The sequence below is a fragment of the Melospiza melodia genome, chromosome 2 (assembly GCF_035770615.1).
Source record: "Melospiza melodia melodia isolate bMelMel2 chromosome 2, bMelMel2.pri, whole genome shotgun sequence".
In the NCBI taxonomy this organism is placed as follows: Eukaryota; Metazoa; Chordata; class Aves; order Passeriformes; family Passerellidae; genus Melospiza; species Melospiza melodia.
This window is the reverse complement of record NC_086195.1, coordinates 80,609,444-80,624,973: the sequence shown is the minus strand read 5'-3', so window position 1 is coordinate 80,624,973 and position 15,530 is coordinate 80,609,444. Positions and strand designations below refer to the sequence as shown.

At 39.5% G+C, this 15,530-nt stretch overlaps 1 protein-coding gene and 1 long non-coding RNA gene across 3 annotated transcripts in view; one reads left to right on the top strand and one right to left on the bottom strand.

Annotated features, from left to right (window-relative positions):
* Positions 1-699: 699 nt before the first annotated feature.
* On the bottom strand, positions 700-7,001 carry LOC134414445 (uncharacterized). Of its 2 annotated transcripts, none has more exons than XR_010026736.1 (3): positions 6,917-7,001; positions 6,258-6,404; positions 700-4,716 (listed from the first exon to the last, which is right to left on the bottom strand). It is a non-coding gene; the product is annotated as an uncharacterized LOC134414445 (long non-coding RNA). The 2 variants fall into 2 exon arrangements; XR_010026737.1 differs by having other exon boundaries at positions 6,258-6,355; positions 6,917-6,982.
* Positions 7,002-7,150: 149 nt separating this feature from the next.
* MICU2 (mitochondrial calcium uptake 2) overlaps positions 7,151-15,530 on the top strand; it is a 136,105-nt gene continuing 127,725 nt past the window's right edge. The window contains exon 1 of the mRNA XM_063149029.1: positions 7,151-7,277. Within this exon, the coding sequence (XP_063005099.1) occupies positions 7,152-7,277 (126 nt within the window). The 5' untranslated portion in view covers position 7,151. The remainder of the gene's footprint in view (positions 7,278-15,530) is intronic.

Here is a 15,530-nt window from a genome sequence, read left to right as displayed (position 1 = left end):
CTTGGTATAGCTTATGCCTTCTTGGACACATGCGATTCAGATATTCCAGAATATCAACTCCTTCAAGTTCCCTCAAGACCTTTCACTTCTCTAGAAAAAGGTTATCTAATGGCTTGGAAATCCTCTGTGGCTGTACTCAGCAGAACAGCTCCTGCCTGACTACTGCCAAATGGGGACTGTCAACTTTATCCATAGCTTTGTCAGGGATTTTTATTAGTGCCATTATTACTGTGCTTTTCTGAGAGGATCCAACAGCAGCTTTGGTGCAGCTACAGACTGAGGATCCCTCACCAGCAAATATATCAAGACTGCCCACAATATTCACACAAATAGTAAAGCTGTTTTTCAGCTCTGCAAGTGCCAAATGCAGACACCTATGGAAAAAGATTCTGGTGACTACAATGAACTTCATATTAGGACTTCCAAATTTTGAAGAAAGGATTGCAGAATCTTCTATAGTGAAGCTGTGTGTCTACCACACACTCCTTCTATTAGGTTAGATAATATTAAACAACTAAACACATACATGGAAAATAATCATGCCTTCCCCCTGCTTATATAAAAATAGGTGCTTAAACAAAAATAGGTGCAGCTCATAAACAGTATTGTGAGCAAAAGAAGTAAACACTGTTTGAAATAATGGGATACATTACAGAAAACAGTAATTTAGAGTTTTATTATTTCTTTCTTTTTCACAGAAATAATTATATACACTTCACCATCTTCAGTAGTATTAAGGATGTGATAATTAAGGTAACTTTAATAAATCACAGTAGCAGTGCAACATGTTATTAATAGTTGCTCTAGACTGTGGTCTGGGAAAAGAAACGAGAAATAAATATATGATGCTGCTTCTACTTCAACATTTCCAGAAAGCACATATTTTAAAAATATTTTACAGGTTACAATACTGATAATTCTGTAATTGTTTCTTTGGTAATACTGTGAAGTAATGCCTTGCCATCTTTATAGTATTTTTTGAACTACATAATAATAGTTATTTTAAATTATATCGGTCTCAGTCACATTGCATTTAAAAATATAAAGTCAAGAGTCCCTAATAAATCCTTCTGGTTTTTCAGGTAACACAGATAAAATTAACTTTGCTAATCTTGACATGTTTTATTGTACTCTTATGCACAATTTCTATCCCTCTCTCTTTTTAAGTACAGAATCTATACAGCAGAAAGTCTTAGGCAATCTTAACTATAGTTATTACTGCCAACTCTTCTTATAAAATTCAGGGTGAAATACTGGTATAATTAAAATTGATCGCAATGCTCACACTGATTTCAGAGAATGAAAGAAAAGAGAAGAAGCACCCCCTGAAATATAGCAAGGTCCCAGCAACACAATTCTATATTTACATAGGAAGCACTGGTAATAAGATTTCAGGAAATCCTATGATTAATATATTATAGGCAAAATATATATATAAATGTGCATTTATTTGTATGTACACAAAAGTACAGGTTAAAGGTCAAAATTACAGGATCCCACTTAGACACAGGTCTCTCTTTTTAATCAGTGCTAGCAGCACTGCAGAAGAATGTTTGCAAGGGAAGAAAAATGAAGGATAACTTATTCAGGTGAAAACATGAGGAAAATACATGCGCTAAAACACATCATTTAATTCCATTACTTAAAATGTTTTCAAGGGACCTCTATTATTGTTGCAAAACTGCAATGGGATCTTATCATTAAAAGATAAAACAGTAGTTGAACTACAGTTCTCATCTAATAGCAAGACAGTCTCCACTCTTCAAATATTTATGTATACAGTTAATTTTATGCAGTCAAAGTAGTCTTACTTCAGACCACAGAATTTTTCAAAATGCTTAAAATTAGGTATAATATATGAAACTTGTCACAGAACTGAGACCTATAGCCTTACTTGGAAAGTAATAGCAAATAAACTTTCCAAATTTAAAAAATAAATATTCCTTCACAAAAGAGAATCAGTTTTGATCTGCCTTTTGTATTCACATTAGTGTTTAAACAGTCTGTGTACCATTTCTTTAATAAATCAAATATTTGTCACAGAAAGGTCACCACCAACTTAGAAACTGCATTTTAAAATCTTTCCAATTCCATTACTGTTATCTTCCATTCTCAAATTAATTTTTTTAAGTAAGAATTTTGCTTTCAACTCTTTTTCTCTGATTTTCAACTTCACTTAAGTAATTCTGAAGTTTGAGAGAACTTGTGTTACATATACCAGCAAAGTTTTTCAGCTAACTACATACAAAGAGTGTGGGAAGACAGTGTGTTAGAAAGGTCAGTATAAATGAATGCTATGAGAGGTATTTGGGAACACATATCTTAGATAAATTTTAATTCTTTTCCTTTTAAATGGACTCTATCATGATAAGCTTTCAAGTAACTTTAGCAAGTTGAAAATATTTGGAGATAAGCTATATTTATAGTGTAGTTCCTAACTGCAAAGATTGCTGTGAACTCTTATTTATGAGCTGAATAGTGTTATCTAGCCACAAAATGCTCATATTTATTTTCAGATCTACTGGTGGATGAATGTTGACTGTCTAGTAATTAGTTCCATTTCCATCATCTCCAAAGCATACAAAACAACTGGACTTTTTGTAAACTAACAGCTTAAAAGATTCTTCATTGGAGGAAGGTAATTCAGATTCCTTGAAAGTAATCTCTCCTCTATCTGTTGTTTGGTTTTGTTTTCTTTTTTTCTTGTGGAGGAGGGATAGATAGAAATTATGAAAATGGTCAAGGCTGCACAGGGCTCTGAGGAACCTGACATAGCTGAAGATGTTTCTGTTCATTGGAGGGAGGTGGACTAGATGACCTTGAAAGGTTCTAACTATTCTATGAATAACAGTCTTACAAGGCAGCTTTGGAAATCCCTGAACTCAACTTCTCGCCTTCATCATGAAGACCTGGGAACAGGACTTTTGAGCCTCTGGATAGAGACCAAGGTATCACCTGGCCAACTTTAATGACTGTCAAGTTCTCTCAATCACCCTGTACTTTTCTAAGTGTGCTAAGAACATTTTGTGTTATCACTTTTCAGAAAACTTGTCTTCCCTGTGCTTACATCCTTACCTGCTTCAGAGTGTTTGCCTTGTACTCATAGGCAAACAGAGTGTTCTCAGGTTTGCTAAAGTAAAACAGAAGTGGTATTCTTCAGAGACCATATAAGTTTGACTGGGCTAAAGAAAGTCTGGCTTTGTGAGACCTTCCATTTCAATCTTCTGTCTGACATTGGGCAAAATATAATCTTATAATCCAGTTCTTGACTTATAAAGCCAAACAGTGATATTTGTTTTCCTTTGATTAGCTTGTCTGTTCAGCTCTGCCAGAAAAGTATCAAAATACTGTTAGCACACTGTACAGCCTACTAAAATCTCACATTTGGTTGGAGCTTACTGTCATATGTACTTATGTTAAATAAGTCAGACCAACCCCCACGCTATTTCTTGTGAGATGGGGACATGTATACAAAAGATGGCTTGCCAGCTTCCTCCCTCAACTTAGAAACAGCTGATCACTGCCTTCCCCAATCCAGTTTATGCAGCATTTTAAGTCCAGGAAGACAGACAAGCATGATGGGTGGCCTTCAGACTAACCCACTGAATCCAGCTCTCAACTCTTACTCTGTAAGAAAGGGTTTAGACAGAATGTAACAGGAGTTAATTTAAGCTGTTCCAAGAGTAAATGAATGCTGGCATTAAGCCTAATGCTCTTGAGGGGATTGGAGTTCTAGTAGAGAGTGAATCCCTCTTGGAACTTGGCCTAACACTCTTAAAAGACATTGAGATGTGGAAGTGGACCTTCAGGCATGAGGAGATGTATGTTTACTTGGCTTTTTTTTGTTAACTTTGTAACAGAACTTAAAAGGAATAAATTTCTGCCAAACATGATTTCCTAAGAATGACAGGACTCACGAGGGTTTTGTTTCATGGTGGTATGATTTTGTCTTTTGATGTGACTTTACATTATATTCATTGTACCTAATGAAAGACTAAGAAAAGACTGCATTTAAGCATTGTTACATAACAATTCAGTGGGACATTGAATCTTAAAGAAAAATTACATTTTAAACATTTCAGAAAACATTTTATTAGTATTTTCATTTGCTTTTTCAAATTTTCAGGAATGCAAACACCTCTTGTAAAAAGTGTGATGTCACCACACAGAAAGCAATTTATAAAAAAGCAGGTAGGACATCTTGCTAAATGTAATGATTTCTGCTTATAAGAGCATGGAAGAGCAAACTGAGCAGGACAGCAAAGGGAGGTAACACTTTGGTGCTGCAGCATGCAGTAGCTGATGACATTTGTCACCACATAACTCATTTTGTCTGGTGAAACCTTTATTATATTTACCAGACTGTCAGCATCAGACCACAGAGATCTTTGCTTTCTGTCATAAACCACCCTGCAGTGATACTGCATGAGGTGCAACAGGACTCTGTGTGACTCACCAGGAGTTCTCTAGCTGTTTAAGGCGTGTGTTCTCACAGCACTCACAACTGCAGCAGCACAGTGACAGCAGCACAGCTGTGAGCAGCACGAGTGGCAGCTCCGTATTCCGGGAGCCTGGGCCCACGAGGTGAATTCACTGCAGGAGACAAGGGGTGGCTGAGGACACTGAACTCGCCCATCAGCATTGCGTGCTCTCAGCCACATGAGGACAGCTCTCCATTCACACTGCAGCTGCATCTGTTCCAGGCAGGAATGCCATCTGAGGAAAGACAAATGACCTACTTATTTGTTTTTTACTTGAAGAAAAACTGAAAATGCCTGTCAGAACAATGAATTATACCTCCTTGCCTGTGCTGTGGTTGTGTATTCAGCATCAAGGGATCTGGCATTCAGAAATCAAATCTTTCAGCCATCCTTTACAAGATGTTTCTAAGATGTTGCCAGCACTCATGAAGTGCTCACTATTGGCTTACACAGAAAGTAAAGTCCTTTTAAGGTGTTTGTAAAAATACTATGTGTCAAACTGTAAGATTGGGATGGAAAATATTTTGTCTGTCTAGAGGGAAACAGAAATAGGCAATGGGCATTTCCTGCAAGTTTTACAGAAGAAGTGGGATTTTCCAATGTGTTTAAAAATCGACAGATTTTGCTCCTATGTTTTATATTGGGATTAAAAAGGCTTTTCCGATATTAGTTTCTAGGTCTCTAGGAACAGGAAAAAGCTTTTGCAATGTACGTTAGCATGCAGAGATGGAAACCATTCATCCTGGGTGATTTTGCAATGAGCAGTCATTTGTGTTCCCCAGAGAAGGTGTTTTTGAAGGGTTTGTATCCTGCTAAGGACTTGAGCCCTGAGATTCCTGAAGACGTCTCAAACACTTCACAGAATGACACTCAGTGAACAACACATGCTAAAAGAAAATGGGATAAATTCTGAAATGCCATTAGTTAAATGACTGAAACGATGCTCTGTGAAACTGAATTAATGACTCTGAATTCAGGTCAGGGAAGGAGAGTGAACTAAAATTACTTTGATGGCAGTGATGGATGACCCCCTTTTGTCAGTGGATAGCGGGCAAAAAAGCATTTCCCTGTTACAGAGCCCATACCAGAACATTTGTAATGTTGACAACACAGCATTGGCTGTCATATCAGAAAAAGGTGGAAGATACAATTTGCTAAAACAGACTGAGTACGTTCTGAAGGCCCTCAACCAAAGACCAAAGTAATAGCAAATTGCATGCAGCATTCACAAGGAGTCACTAGGTGAACTACTCTCATAACAAGGATATCGGTACTGCCAACATACAAGTGACATTTAACTTACTCTCTGCTTTACTTCATATGACCTTATCATTAATTTTCAGATGGCCCAATTTTTGAATGTGATCAACTAACTAATGTTTGAATGTAACCAACCAAGACCTAGAGAGCTTTGTTAAAACTATGGCAGTGAGAAAAAAGAAGTAGTCTGAAGCATTCATGGTAAGTAGTAGACTTTTGGCACAAGCATTACTGCCAACCAAGTCATTCTGTAATGCTTCTCAGCTAACACCTCTGCCATGACAACTTCCATAAACTCATCTTCTGTCATCTGTGTTTCACGAGAAACTCTACTCTGCCCTTGAGAAGGATATGGCAAACTTGCTCGTGCTTTTGTTGTTCCTGATCTGGATCACACACTGAGCAACACATCCATAGGGGCCATTAACGCCTCGGAAATCATCAGCGCCGGGTCAGCCCTGCTTGTGGAAGCTCACCTAACCTGCCTTGCTCAGAACCCCGGGATTCCCGCAGTACCTAGAGTCCGGCTTGTGATCGATTGCTCCTCCTGCTCTCAGCAGTGGGAATCTGCTCTGGGAGACGAGTCACACCAGGGAACGAGGCGAAGCTGAGCACTGACAGACACACGGGAGTGGCCGGGGCACTCCTGGGGCCGCAGGAGCGCTGCGAGCGTCGCCACTTTTCACTCCGTACCCACAGGCCAGGCCTTCCCTGCCCCTCCCCTGGCACAGCCCAACACACCTGCTCCCCGCCCTGCCCGCCTTCCCTCCCTCCCCACCGGGAACCCGCCTGGAAGGGGGCCCTGCCGCCTGCCCTCACCTGGGAGCTCCCCGGCCCGAGACGGAGGGACCGGGCGCATTCCGCCTGCGTTAAAGAAACAGGGCACCAGTTAGGCTGGAAAAGGCTTCTGGGATCACCGAATACAACCTGTGGCCCAACACTGCCATGTCAACAGGCCCATGACACGGAGTGCCACGTCTAGTCTTTCCTTAAACACCACCAGGTCCCTGGGCAGCCCATTCCAATATCTAACTACCCTTGCTGTGAAGAAATTCCTCCTAATGCCCAATCTAAACCTCTTCTGGCGCAGCTTGAGACTATGTCCTCTCGTGCCGTCGTTTGTTGCCTGGGAGAAGAGCCAACGCCCGCCTGGCTACACCCTTCTTCCAGGTTACCTCTCTGCCAGCTCCGTGCCCTCCGGTTGTGCGGTGGCGCCGCTCCCGCCGGCGGAGCGCGGCCGGCGCGATCCCGGCGGGACCGGGCCGGAGCTGCCCCCGCCCCGCGGCCTCGGGCCCGGCACTGCGCATGCGCGGCGCGGCCGCCGCGGCGCCTTCCGGGAAGATGTCGGCGGCGTGGAGAGCGGCGGCGGCGGCGGCCGCCCGAGCCCCGCTGCGGGGGCGGCTCGCCGGGATGCGGCCTCCGCGCAGCCAGCGCCGCCCGTCCGCATGGGGGGCCGCCGCTGCTCTGGTCGGGGGAGGCTGCCTGGCGGTGTGTTACAGCGGGCGGCCGCGCGTGTTCCCGACGGTGCTGGCTCAGGTAAGGCAGCAGCATCCCCGCTCCGGGCGGCGGGCAGGGCTGGGCGGGCGCGCCGGGGGCCGGGGCGCGGGGCCGGCTGTCAGCGGCCCGCGGACGGGTCGGGATCCGCGGTGGTCAGACCCTGTCGTGAGGCGAGACTGGGCTGCGGGAGCCCTCCTGGCCCCGGTGGTGCGGCAGGTAATGCGCGTCCCGGCCCCCTTGGCATCACAGCGGGTCACTTTACGCGGAGCTGCCTCGCCTCAGCCGCGGGGACTCCGCCGGTGTCCGCAGCCGGAGAAGGCAGGGTTTGCCTTTTGCCTTAGCACGGAGCCTTTCCCCTCTCCCCTTGACAGACGTGCTCGTGCTGAACGATGGACCTGTGTGCTTTGCACAGACACACGGCCTGTAGCGAGCTCCGCCTTTTGCTGGTAACTTTCAGGGGAAACTTCCACGGTGCCCGGTCTGCATGTCAGGTGCTGTTAGACAGTCATGCACGGCTTTGTCTCTTGAAAAAAATATGTATAGCTATTTCACGGAAGTAGTACTTTTGTAGTTCTACTGTGTCTGAAATGCATTACACAGACTTATTTCCTCTTATTATGTCCAAAATGTGTGCCCTGGATGCTAAAATGTGATTTGCCTTGGAGCGTCAGGACACTCAGAAAGGTGCTCATGACAGATCATTATTATTTATAAAATAATCTTTGTATACGATTTCGCAACTTTATCCTTTTCATGGAGGCAGTGAGCTTTTTCTTCTTATTCCTCCAGATAAAAAGTTACTGTCAATTAGAGTTGGTTTGTTATTTCAAACTGGAAGATGTAAATGCTTTGTAGACCTGAGGGTTTAGGTGTGATGGGTGAAGAGGTCAGTCTATGCTTGCAGTGCCATTCATCTACTTATATCTGAGAATTTTTGGAAGTGTTGAACACTTTGTATGCTTTGATGTCTTATCTCTTAACAGTTAAACAGGCTGACCTACAAGCAGATAAATAGCAGCCTTTATTCTTGAAAACATTTATTTCTGAGTCAAGAACAAATAATTACTTTTTAATTTTTTTTTAACATTTTATCCTTCATTGTGGAAAATACTTAAACTACATCTTCTTAGAAAACTCAAATTTTATTAGATAAGCATTTTTCTAAATAATAGTCCTGGTCCTTGGACCAGGACAAGTTAAAACTTTGGACAGCACATGTTAAAACTTTAATGTTCTATATCCATCTCCTAGCAAGGAAAGCATCCATTACTCAACAGATATGCTACTGAGAATGTATCTCCTTGTTGTTCTTACTTTTAATTATGTGAGGTTTTTAAGCAGCATTGCATTATTTTTTAAAAGTCCTGTCATTGAGACCAATCTCATTAATACATGGAACTCTTGCTGAAGAAGATGTGTATGTAGGTATATATAAAAAGTGTTAAATGTGGGAAGTAATCACTTTTAAAGAGTGTTGAGTGAAGAGGTCTCAGTCTGGTGCTGATGTGTTCTTGTGGAATAGCTTCCATGTAATGCATGGACAGTCCTATGAGTACACTTTTAATGATTCTCAAGAGGCAGTCCACAAGTCTAGGACTTACTCAACTGGTTTGGAGATAGTAAATTACTGGGCTCTTCAAATGTTTATTCAATTTGAACTTTTGAGTTTTCCCATAAAATGATTGTTGGAGAAGCTAATTCTCCATATATGTTGTACTCCATATTGCTGCAGGTGGTGTACTGAGCTTTTTAAAACTATCTAAGAAATTACCACGTAGAGCATAATGCTGCAAATAGATTGTGAAAGCTATGAGCAACAGTGATAGAGCCACGCTGCAAGTCTTTTAAGCATTTTAGATGCTACTTGTGACTTCTGATTGATAGAAAATAGCCCAAAGTGAAACAGTGTTGAAACAAGCAGTCACCTTTATTACATATTTTGAAGCCATCTTTTTCTCAAGTCAGAGATTGTGGAATCATGAGATATGAAAATTCTTTACACATTCTCATAGGGGATAACCTTATTTTCTGTTAGTATTCCTTCTCATTGTAACTAATCTTAACCAGCCTTGCTTGAGCTTGTGCTGACAAACAATATTGAGCTGTTTGTTCCTGTTGTAGTATGTTATGTAGTGGGAATGTTGGCAGCATGGTGTGTGAAATATTACAGGTTAAGGCAAGTATTTGAAATTAAACAGCGTTATTTTCATTATCTTTGTTATAAAGGAATATATAGTGGAAATATTTATACTTCTGTATCATCAGCAAGGCTTACTGGTTGCTCCTGGGAATGCAGTGGGATTATGGTACAGTGCTTCCCAATTTTCCTTGGTAATATAGTCTTGTCTGTTTAATTGCTGCAAAATTGGTCATAATTATTTAAAATATTTGACAAAATAAAGCTGACAAAGTGACAAGGTATCTCCATGCTGTAAAGAACCAAAATAATAAGATTTTATGCTTTTCAGTGGCATTACATTATGTTAAAAAAGTTCTGTTGTTAAGACCAATTTCATGTCTGTGTGTGACTCTGGTGTAAGCATAATTTGAGCCACTGAGTAATTTTCATTCTTGTCCTAAGTTACCATTAGTAACTCCTTTGCACAAAGACTTCATTGGAAATACTTCCTGTCTGTTTAGGTTAAGTAGTTGAAGTTGATAACTCTATTTAGATTTTCTGTTTTTCTCACTGAAACTAATCTTAGTCAAGATAGTCAGACATTTTTCAGTTTTTCCTTATTCCAGGAAATTTCAGACATACAATTTCTAGTGAGGCTGGCAAACAGCATGCCAAAGGTAATGTTCTGTATATTTACTACTTAGTCTTTTTAAAAATTCTTTCTTCTAAAGCTTTTGGATATCCTAAAATCAAAGACTGATACCTTTGGCACCTAGTTTCTTAAATCTATTTTTAATTCCTGTCCTTTCTTCCTGCTCATGCGTTTAATCCTGCTCATATTGGTTAGGGGCACTTCTGACTTGTGCTCAGATTAAATGAAATCCAGCCTAACACAGCATAATCCTGTATGAGTCTTTGCAGAATCAAAGGTCTTTCAGGGTCAGATAATCTGTTTTCCTTTTGTGAGTTGTATGAGTAGTTTCTGTTTTATTTTGTAGTGGCATGTCTCTGGTTACTGTATTTTAATAGGATTGTTTATTCTGACAATGACATTTCAGTTCAGGGCCTTTTTTTTAAATTTTGGCCCAGGTTTTTTGTCAACATTTTCACTAACACTTACTTGTTCTTACAATGTACATTAAGTGGTTAACATCCCAGTAATAAAATGTTCTATATTTAATGTAATATACCTCAGATGTAATCTTTCATGATTTATGAAGTTGTTTTCATTCTCTATCTTCATTTGCTGACCTACTGTTTAGAAACATAAAACTAATAATATGTTGGAGTAAATCCTTAGTGTTGATTGTAAAACTCTACAAAGATTATTATAGTAAAATGAACACAATACTTTTGAAACTTTTTCTTTATAAGTACCAAGTGTTGGTTCCATCTACACTTGATATTTACCTGTGAAGCTACAGTGACAATACCCAAACCAGATAATAGTCTCTGTTAGAAAAAAACTAGATCAATTTTCATTTTTTAATAAAATGAGCTAATTGGCTTGTATCAAGAGGAGAAAAAAATAAGGGTGGGGGAAATGGCTTTTGTTCTACCAGTGTACCTCAGAACGGAGATTTATGTTGAATTCACTAAAAGTGTTCCTTTTAGTATCCTAACCAACACAGCCAGGTCCAAAACGTTCACACTGCTCTGCACACTGCATTGGTATTATACAGGCTGTTTTTCTTTTTTAGTAGGGGAACGGCACAATGGTATGTGGTTTGTAACCATGATCAGACTTGGAGCATTGTCTCTTGTGCCCTTTTTCTCTCAGAGCATGCAGTTTGCAATACTAACATGGCCCACTCCAGCTAAATTTGGAACCTTCCAATGGGCTGCAGGCTTGATCTTGGACACACACAAACTGCGAATGATAAGAAAATTCCGAGAAGCAGCAGGCTGCCAGAGGCAGTATATCCTGCCCCTGCTGAGTTTTTTATGGCCATGTTTAGGTCACTAGCTTCAGAAAGAATAAAATTTGATTTGCCCTTGCAAAGTTGTGATCCCTGCAGCGTGTCACAATTGGCACTGAGTCTAAGTCACTGGTTTCCAAATGAGACTAGCTAGAATTGTTACTAGCACATATGCGAAGCTTTATGTGTGCAAAGTCTTGTCTGCTGATAAACATTACCATGTTTCAGCACTCTGGTTTTTAGGGAGCATTAGCTGCAACCTCAGTTAAGCTGTGTGAAATATTTAAGTGAAGTGGAAATCATAACTAACAGAAATTTTTTGGGTCTGTTCCTGTTAATACTTTCTATTACATGGTCATAGTCTAATTGATTCTCTTTATCTTACCTTTTCTGCTACTGCTGTCTTGCATCAGCAATCTTCCTCAGTTATTCCTGATCAGAGGAGACTCAGTTTGTCTCTTGGAAGTCTTAAATACTTATATTGTTTTTGATCATACTGAAAATATTAAGATAGTGCTTATAGCAATTAAGAAACAATTTGTGATAATTTGTAAAATATTTGAAATGTCCGAAAAGCTAATTTTATTTAAAATGCATTTGTTGAAGCAATTTTATTTTGGACTGCAATAATTTTATTATCTCAGTTTAAACTGCATTGAATGTTTTGTAATTTTTTGAGTGTCAATGATTCTTAGCAGAAGCAAAGATGGGAGTGGTAACTTTGTATGTCACACTACCCACACACTACATGGGAGTGGTGACTCCCATGTCACACACATGGGAGTGACAACTTCTATGTCACGATATGAAAACTATTGTTCTGAGCAACTGAGAGTAGAAAACTTTGAGTGATTAAAACTAGAGCTTAGATTTGTTTATCAGGTCTATATGTGTACCCACCATGAAAATTTATTTTGGAGCTATTACCTTACACCTTTTAAAGAAATCAGAATACTATAAAAGATTCTCCAAATACTAGCTCTTTCAGGGGACACTCCCTTGGTTCTGCCCCTGTGGAAAGGTAAAATGGTATATAAGCAAACCTAGGGCTGTGCAGAACCCAGCTCCACAGCTCATAGGATAATCTAGGGAGAGTGCATATATGAAATATAACTTTATCAGGGGCTTAGTAGAAATCTCTGGACTCCCAGACTTGGAAGTTGTTAAAAAAAAAATTTAAGAAGTTTTGTAGTCCTACCTGTGTTTTTTGGTGACAGTTTGAGATGTGTGCTGTGTCTCCAGAGAGACTGGGTGCTGACACATGGTTGGTTCATGCAAATTCCAGTATTTTATCCATGGTTTTCTTCTCAGGTAAAATTTCCAACCCAGATCAACAGAAAATTTTCAAAATGCTATAAACATGTTACCTGTCTGGTGTATATCTGCTTGATTGGTAACTTCTGGCAAAAACGTATAAACTACATGTGCTTCCAAAACAATTGTAAACAGTTGCATGCAGGTCAAAACAGCATTTTGTTTAAATCATATGAATTATTTTCTACAGAGCAGTGGAAGGAAGAAGTGCCTAGCTCTGGGATTTTAATTGGTTTTTCACACATCCTTAGTAACCAGGATCACTTTGTGACTTAAGTTATGCTTGCACTGCTTGTAGGCCACACTTTCGCACTCGCTATATTGAAGATTTTTAGGTTGATTGGGTTTTTTTGTTTTGTTTTGTTTTCTTTGTAATACATAGTGTTATTTAGGAAGCTATGCATAATAAGTGCATGTGAAGTATTTTTTGCCAGATAAAAATATACAGGTGGCGTTTGAATTCATTCGCCAAATAGAAAAAAAGAGCATATTTCTTATACATTAATAATGATTCCTACAAAGTCACACGTCAGTGCTTTGAATTGTGAGATATGATGTATCGTGTTAGGATGGGAGTTTTTGTGAGGGTATCTTTGCCTGGTTCATGCTGGGGAAAGAATCTTACTGTTAAGATGAGGTGTCTTGATAAATATAGAATCTGGGATAAAATTGCATAAGGATTTGTATTGATGTATAGAATCGCCTGGAGAGGGGAATGTGGTTCTAATATAAAACCAGAAGGGATATGTACAGTCTAATCTGAGAGACATGCAAGAAGATTCTTGTGTTTACTTTGTCATGCCTCCTTCTGTTGGAACAAAAATCCCAGGACATGTTCTTTTCTCCTAAGTGATATTTTGAAATGTTTATCTTCAAGTCTTTATTCTATTAGAATTTAATGGAGAATGCAGATGCACAGAGATGATTACTGGGGTGCTCACTAAGTAAAATTAAGCATGTGTAAAATGAGTCTGCATCATAATTTTAACATGCTTTTGAAACTTAATGCCAGTGTTTGTAATCCACATCAAGCAAGCTGCTCAGTGATGGCTCGCAGGCCTCAGAGAAGCCTCACAGTGGAATTCAGTTTGTGTGAACCTGACCACATTGGTTACATTAGTAATTCTTCAAATCTATGTAGTAAAACAATGCCTTGTAGAAATAATGAAAATTACCATTACCTCTATGGGTTGGAGCATCTTTAAGCAAAGATTATTTGTTTATTTATTTGGGTTTTTAAATCTCCTGCTTTACAACTTCCTTAAAGGAAGGGACAGCTTCCTCAAAATGTTGTCCTTCTGTCTTTTTGTGTCTTACCTTCTGCTGGTTATTGTTGTCCTTGCTGTGTTACGCTGTTCTGAGTGGCAGTACCCAGCACACAGCCAGGCAGTGGTTCCCTGCACAGCCTCAGATTTCTGCCACTGTGGAGAGGTAAAATAGTGTATAAACAAATATAGCACGGTTGGAAAGGTTTTCTTACTGCATCTGCAGGTTGTGTCCTTGAACCATCTACAAGAGGGTGCCTTTAAATCTTCCTGATGAAGGTTGTGCAAGACTTGCAGCCTGTGGAGGAGGCTCCAGTTGGATTCAAGGTGCTTTGAACCCCCAGTGTTCCTTTCCAGCAGTGCCTGCCCAGCACTGGAGAGGCTCCTTATTCAGCTGTGGCGAGCTGCAGGCAGTGCTCTTGCTGGCATGTGGTAGCATCCATCCCTCTGCCAGCCTCATGGTTTATTTGCCACTGTATCTTTGCTGCTATATTTACTATCTCAATAAATATTACTAAAGAAAAAGTTGTCATAGATCATGACAAGGCACTCAGTAGGTAAATGCATTCCATACTGTCTGTTCCTGAACAGGAAATGGGTAGTCATTTTTTTATTAAACTATTCAGATACCTGTAGTCTATGGCTATGAAAGAGGCAGTTTAACATAATTTATGCATCTGCCTTCTAACTCAGGTAGTATTTAATGCAAATATATTCCTATTTTTTTTTTCTCTCTACTGTGCATCTTGATGTAGATGAAGTACTAAAGTGTTTTGGTTCTGAGTTTAAATGGCTTGTAACATTCTTGCCTCCAAATTCATCTTCAATGAATGAGTTTTGGATACTAGTCTCAAAATATTCTGAAAATAGTGTGTGCTCAAAACCTTTTTTCAGCATTGATAAATATGCAATTAGATTGCTAGCTCAGCCTATCCCAATCTTTTTTATTTTCCTTAAATATGCTTCAGGATTTCTGAAACTGTTCCTTTGTGCAGCTAATGAGGGTAACCTTAGCTACCTCTTGTTTTATTCTGTGTTTCACTGTGTTATGGAAATACTGTATGTATCAGGTGTCCATCAAGTAGTCTAAATCAATAACTGGGATATTAAATATATCACAAACATCATTCTCAGCATTAGTGACATAACATTGTCATGTTATGTGCCTAAAATAGAATGTGGTATAGAGAGTGTGGAATCTCTAGGAACATGATGTTATAATTAATTATACCCTGAAATATTACTTATGTATGTGCATTTGTTTTACAACTTTAAATATATGGTATCCTTTTCAGTTTTTTTAATGTGAAATATATATATACTTCAGTTTCTGGCTTTGAAAATATTTACATTTATTCCCTTCTCTTTGTGCACAGAGATTCTTTGTGCAGGTGTCTTCATCGATACTAAAGCAACATGATGTAAAATGTAATCTTAGAGGTCAAGGTTAAATTTTAACTCTTTTTCATCTGATCTGTCACCTTTTCCTTGAATTCACATGCTATGTGACTTCAGTGATTAAATAAAATCTAACTAACATTCCTTCTAGGCACTTTGATACATGTGGACAGATGGGGTGAGTTAAGCTGCATGGTTTTGTGCTTTTAGCTAATGTAGTATAGTACTTGAGAATTTTTGGCTGTTTATGTTAATGGACAAACATAAACAGATAAGA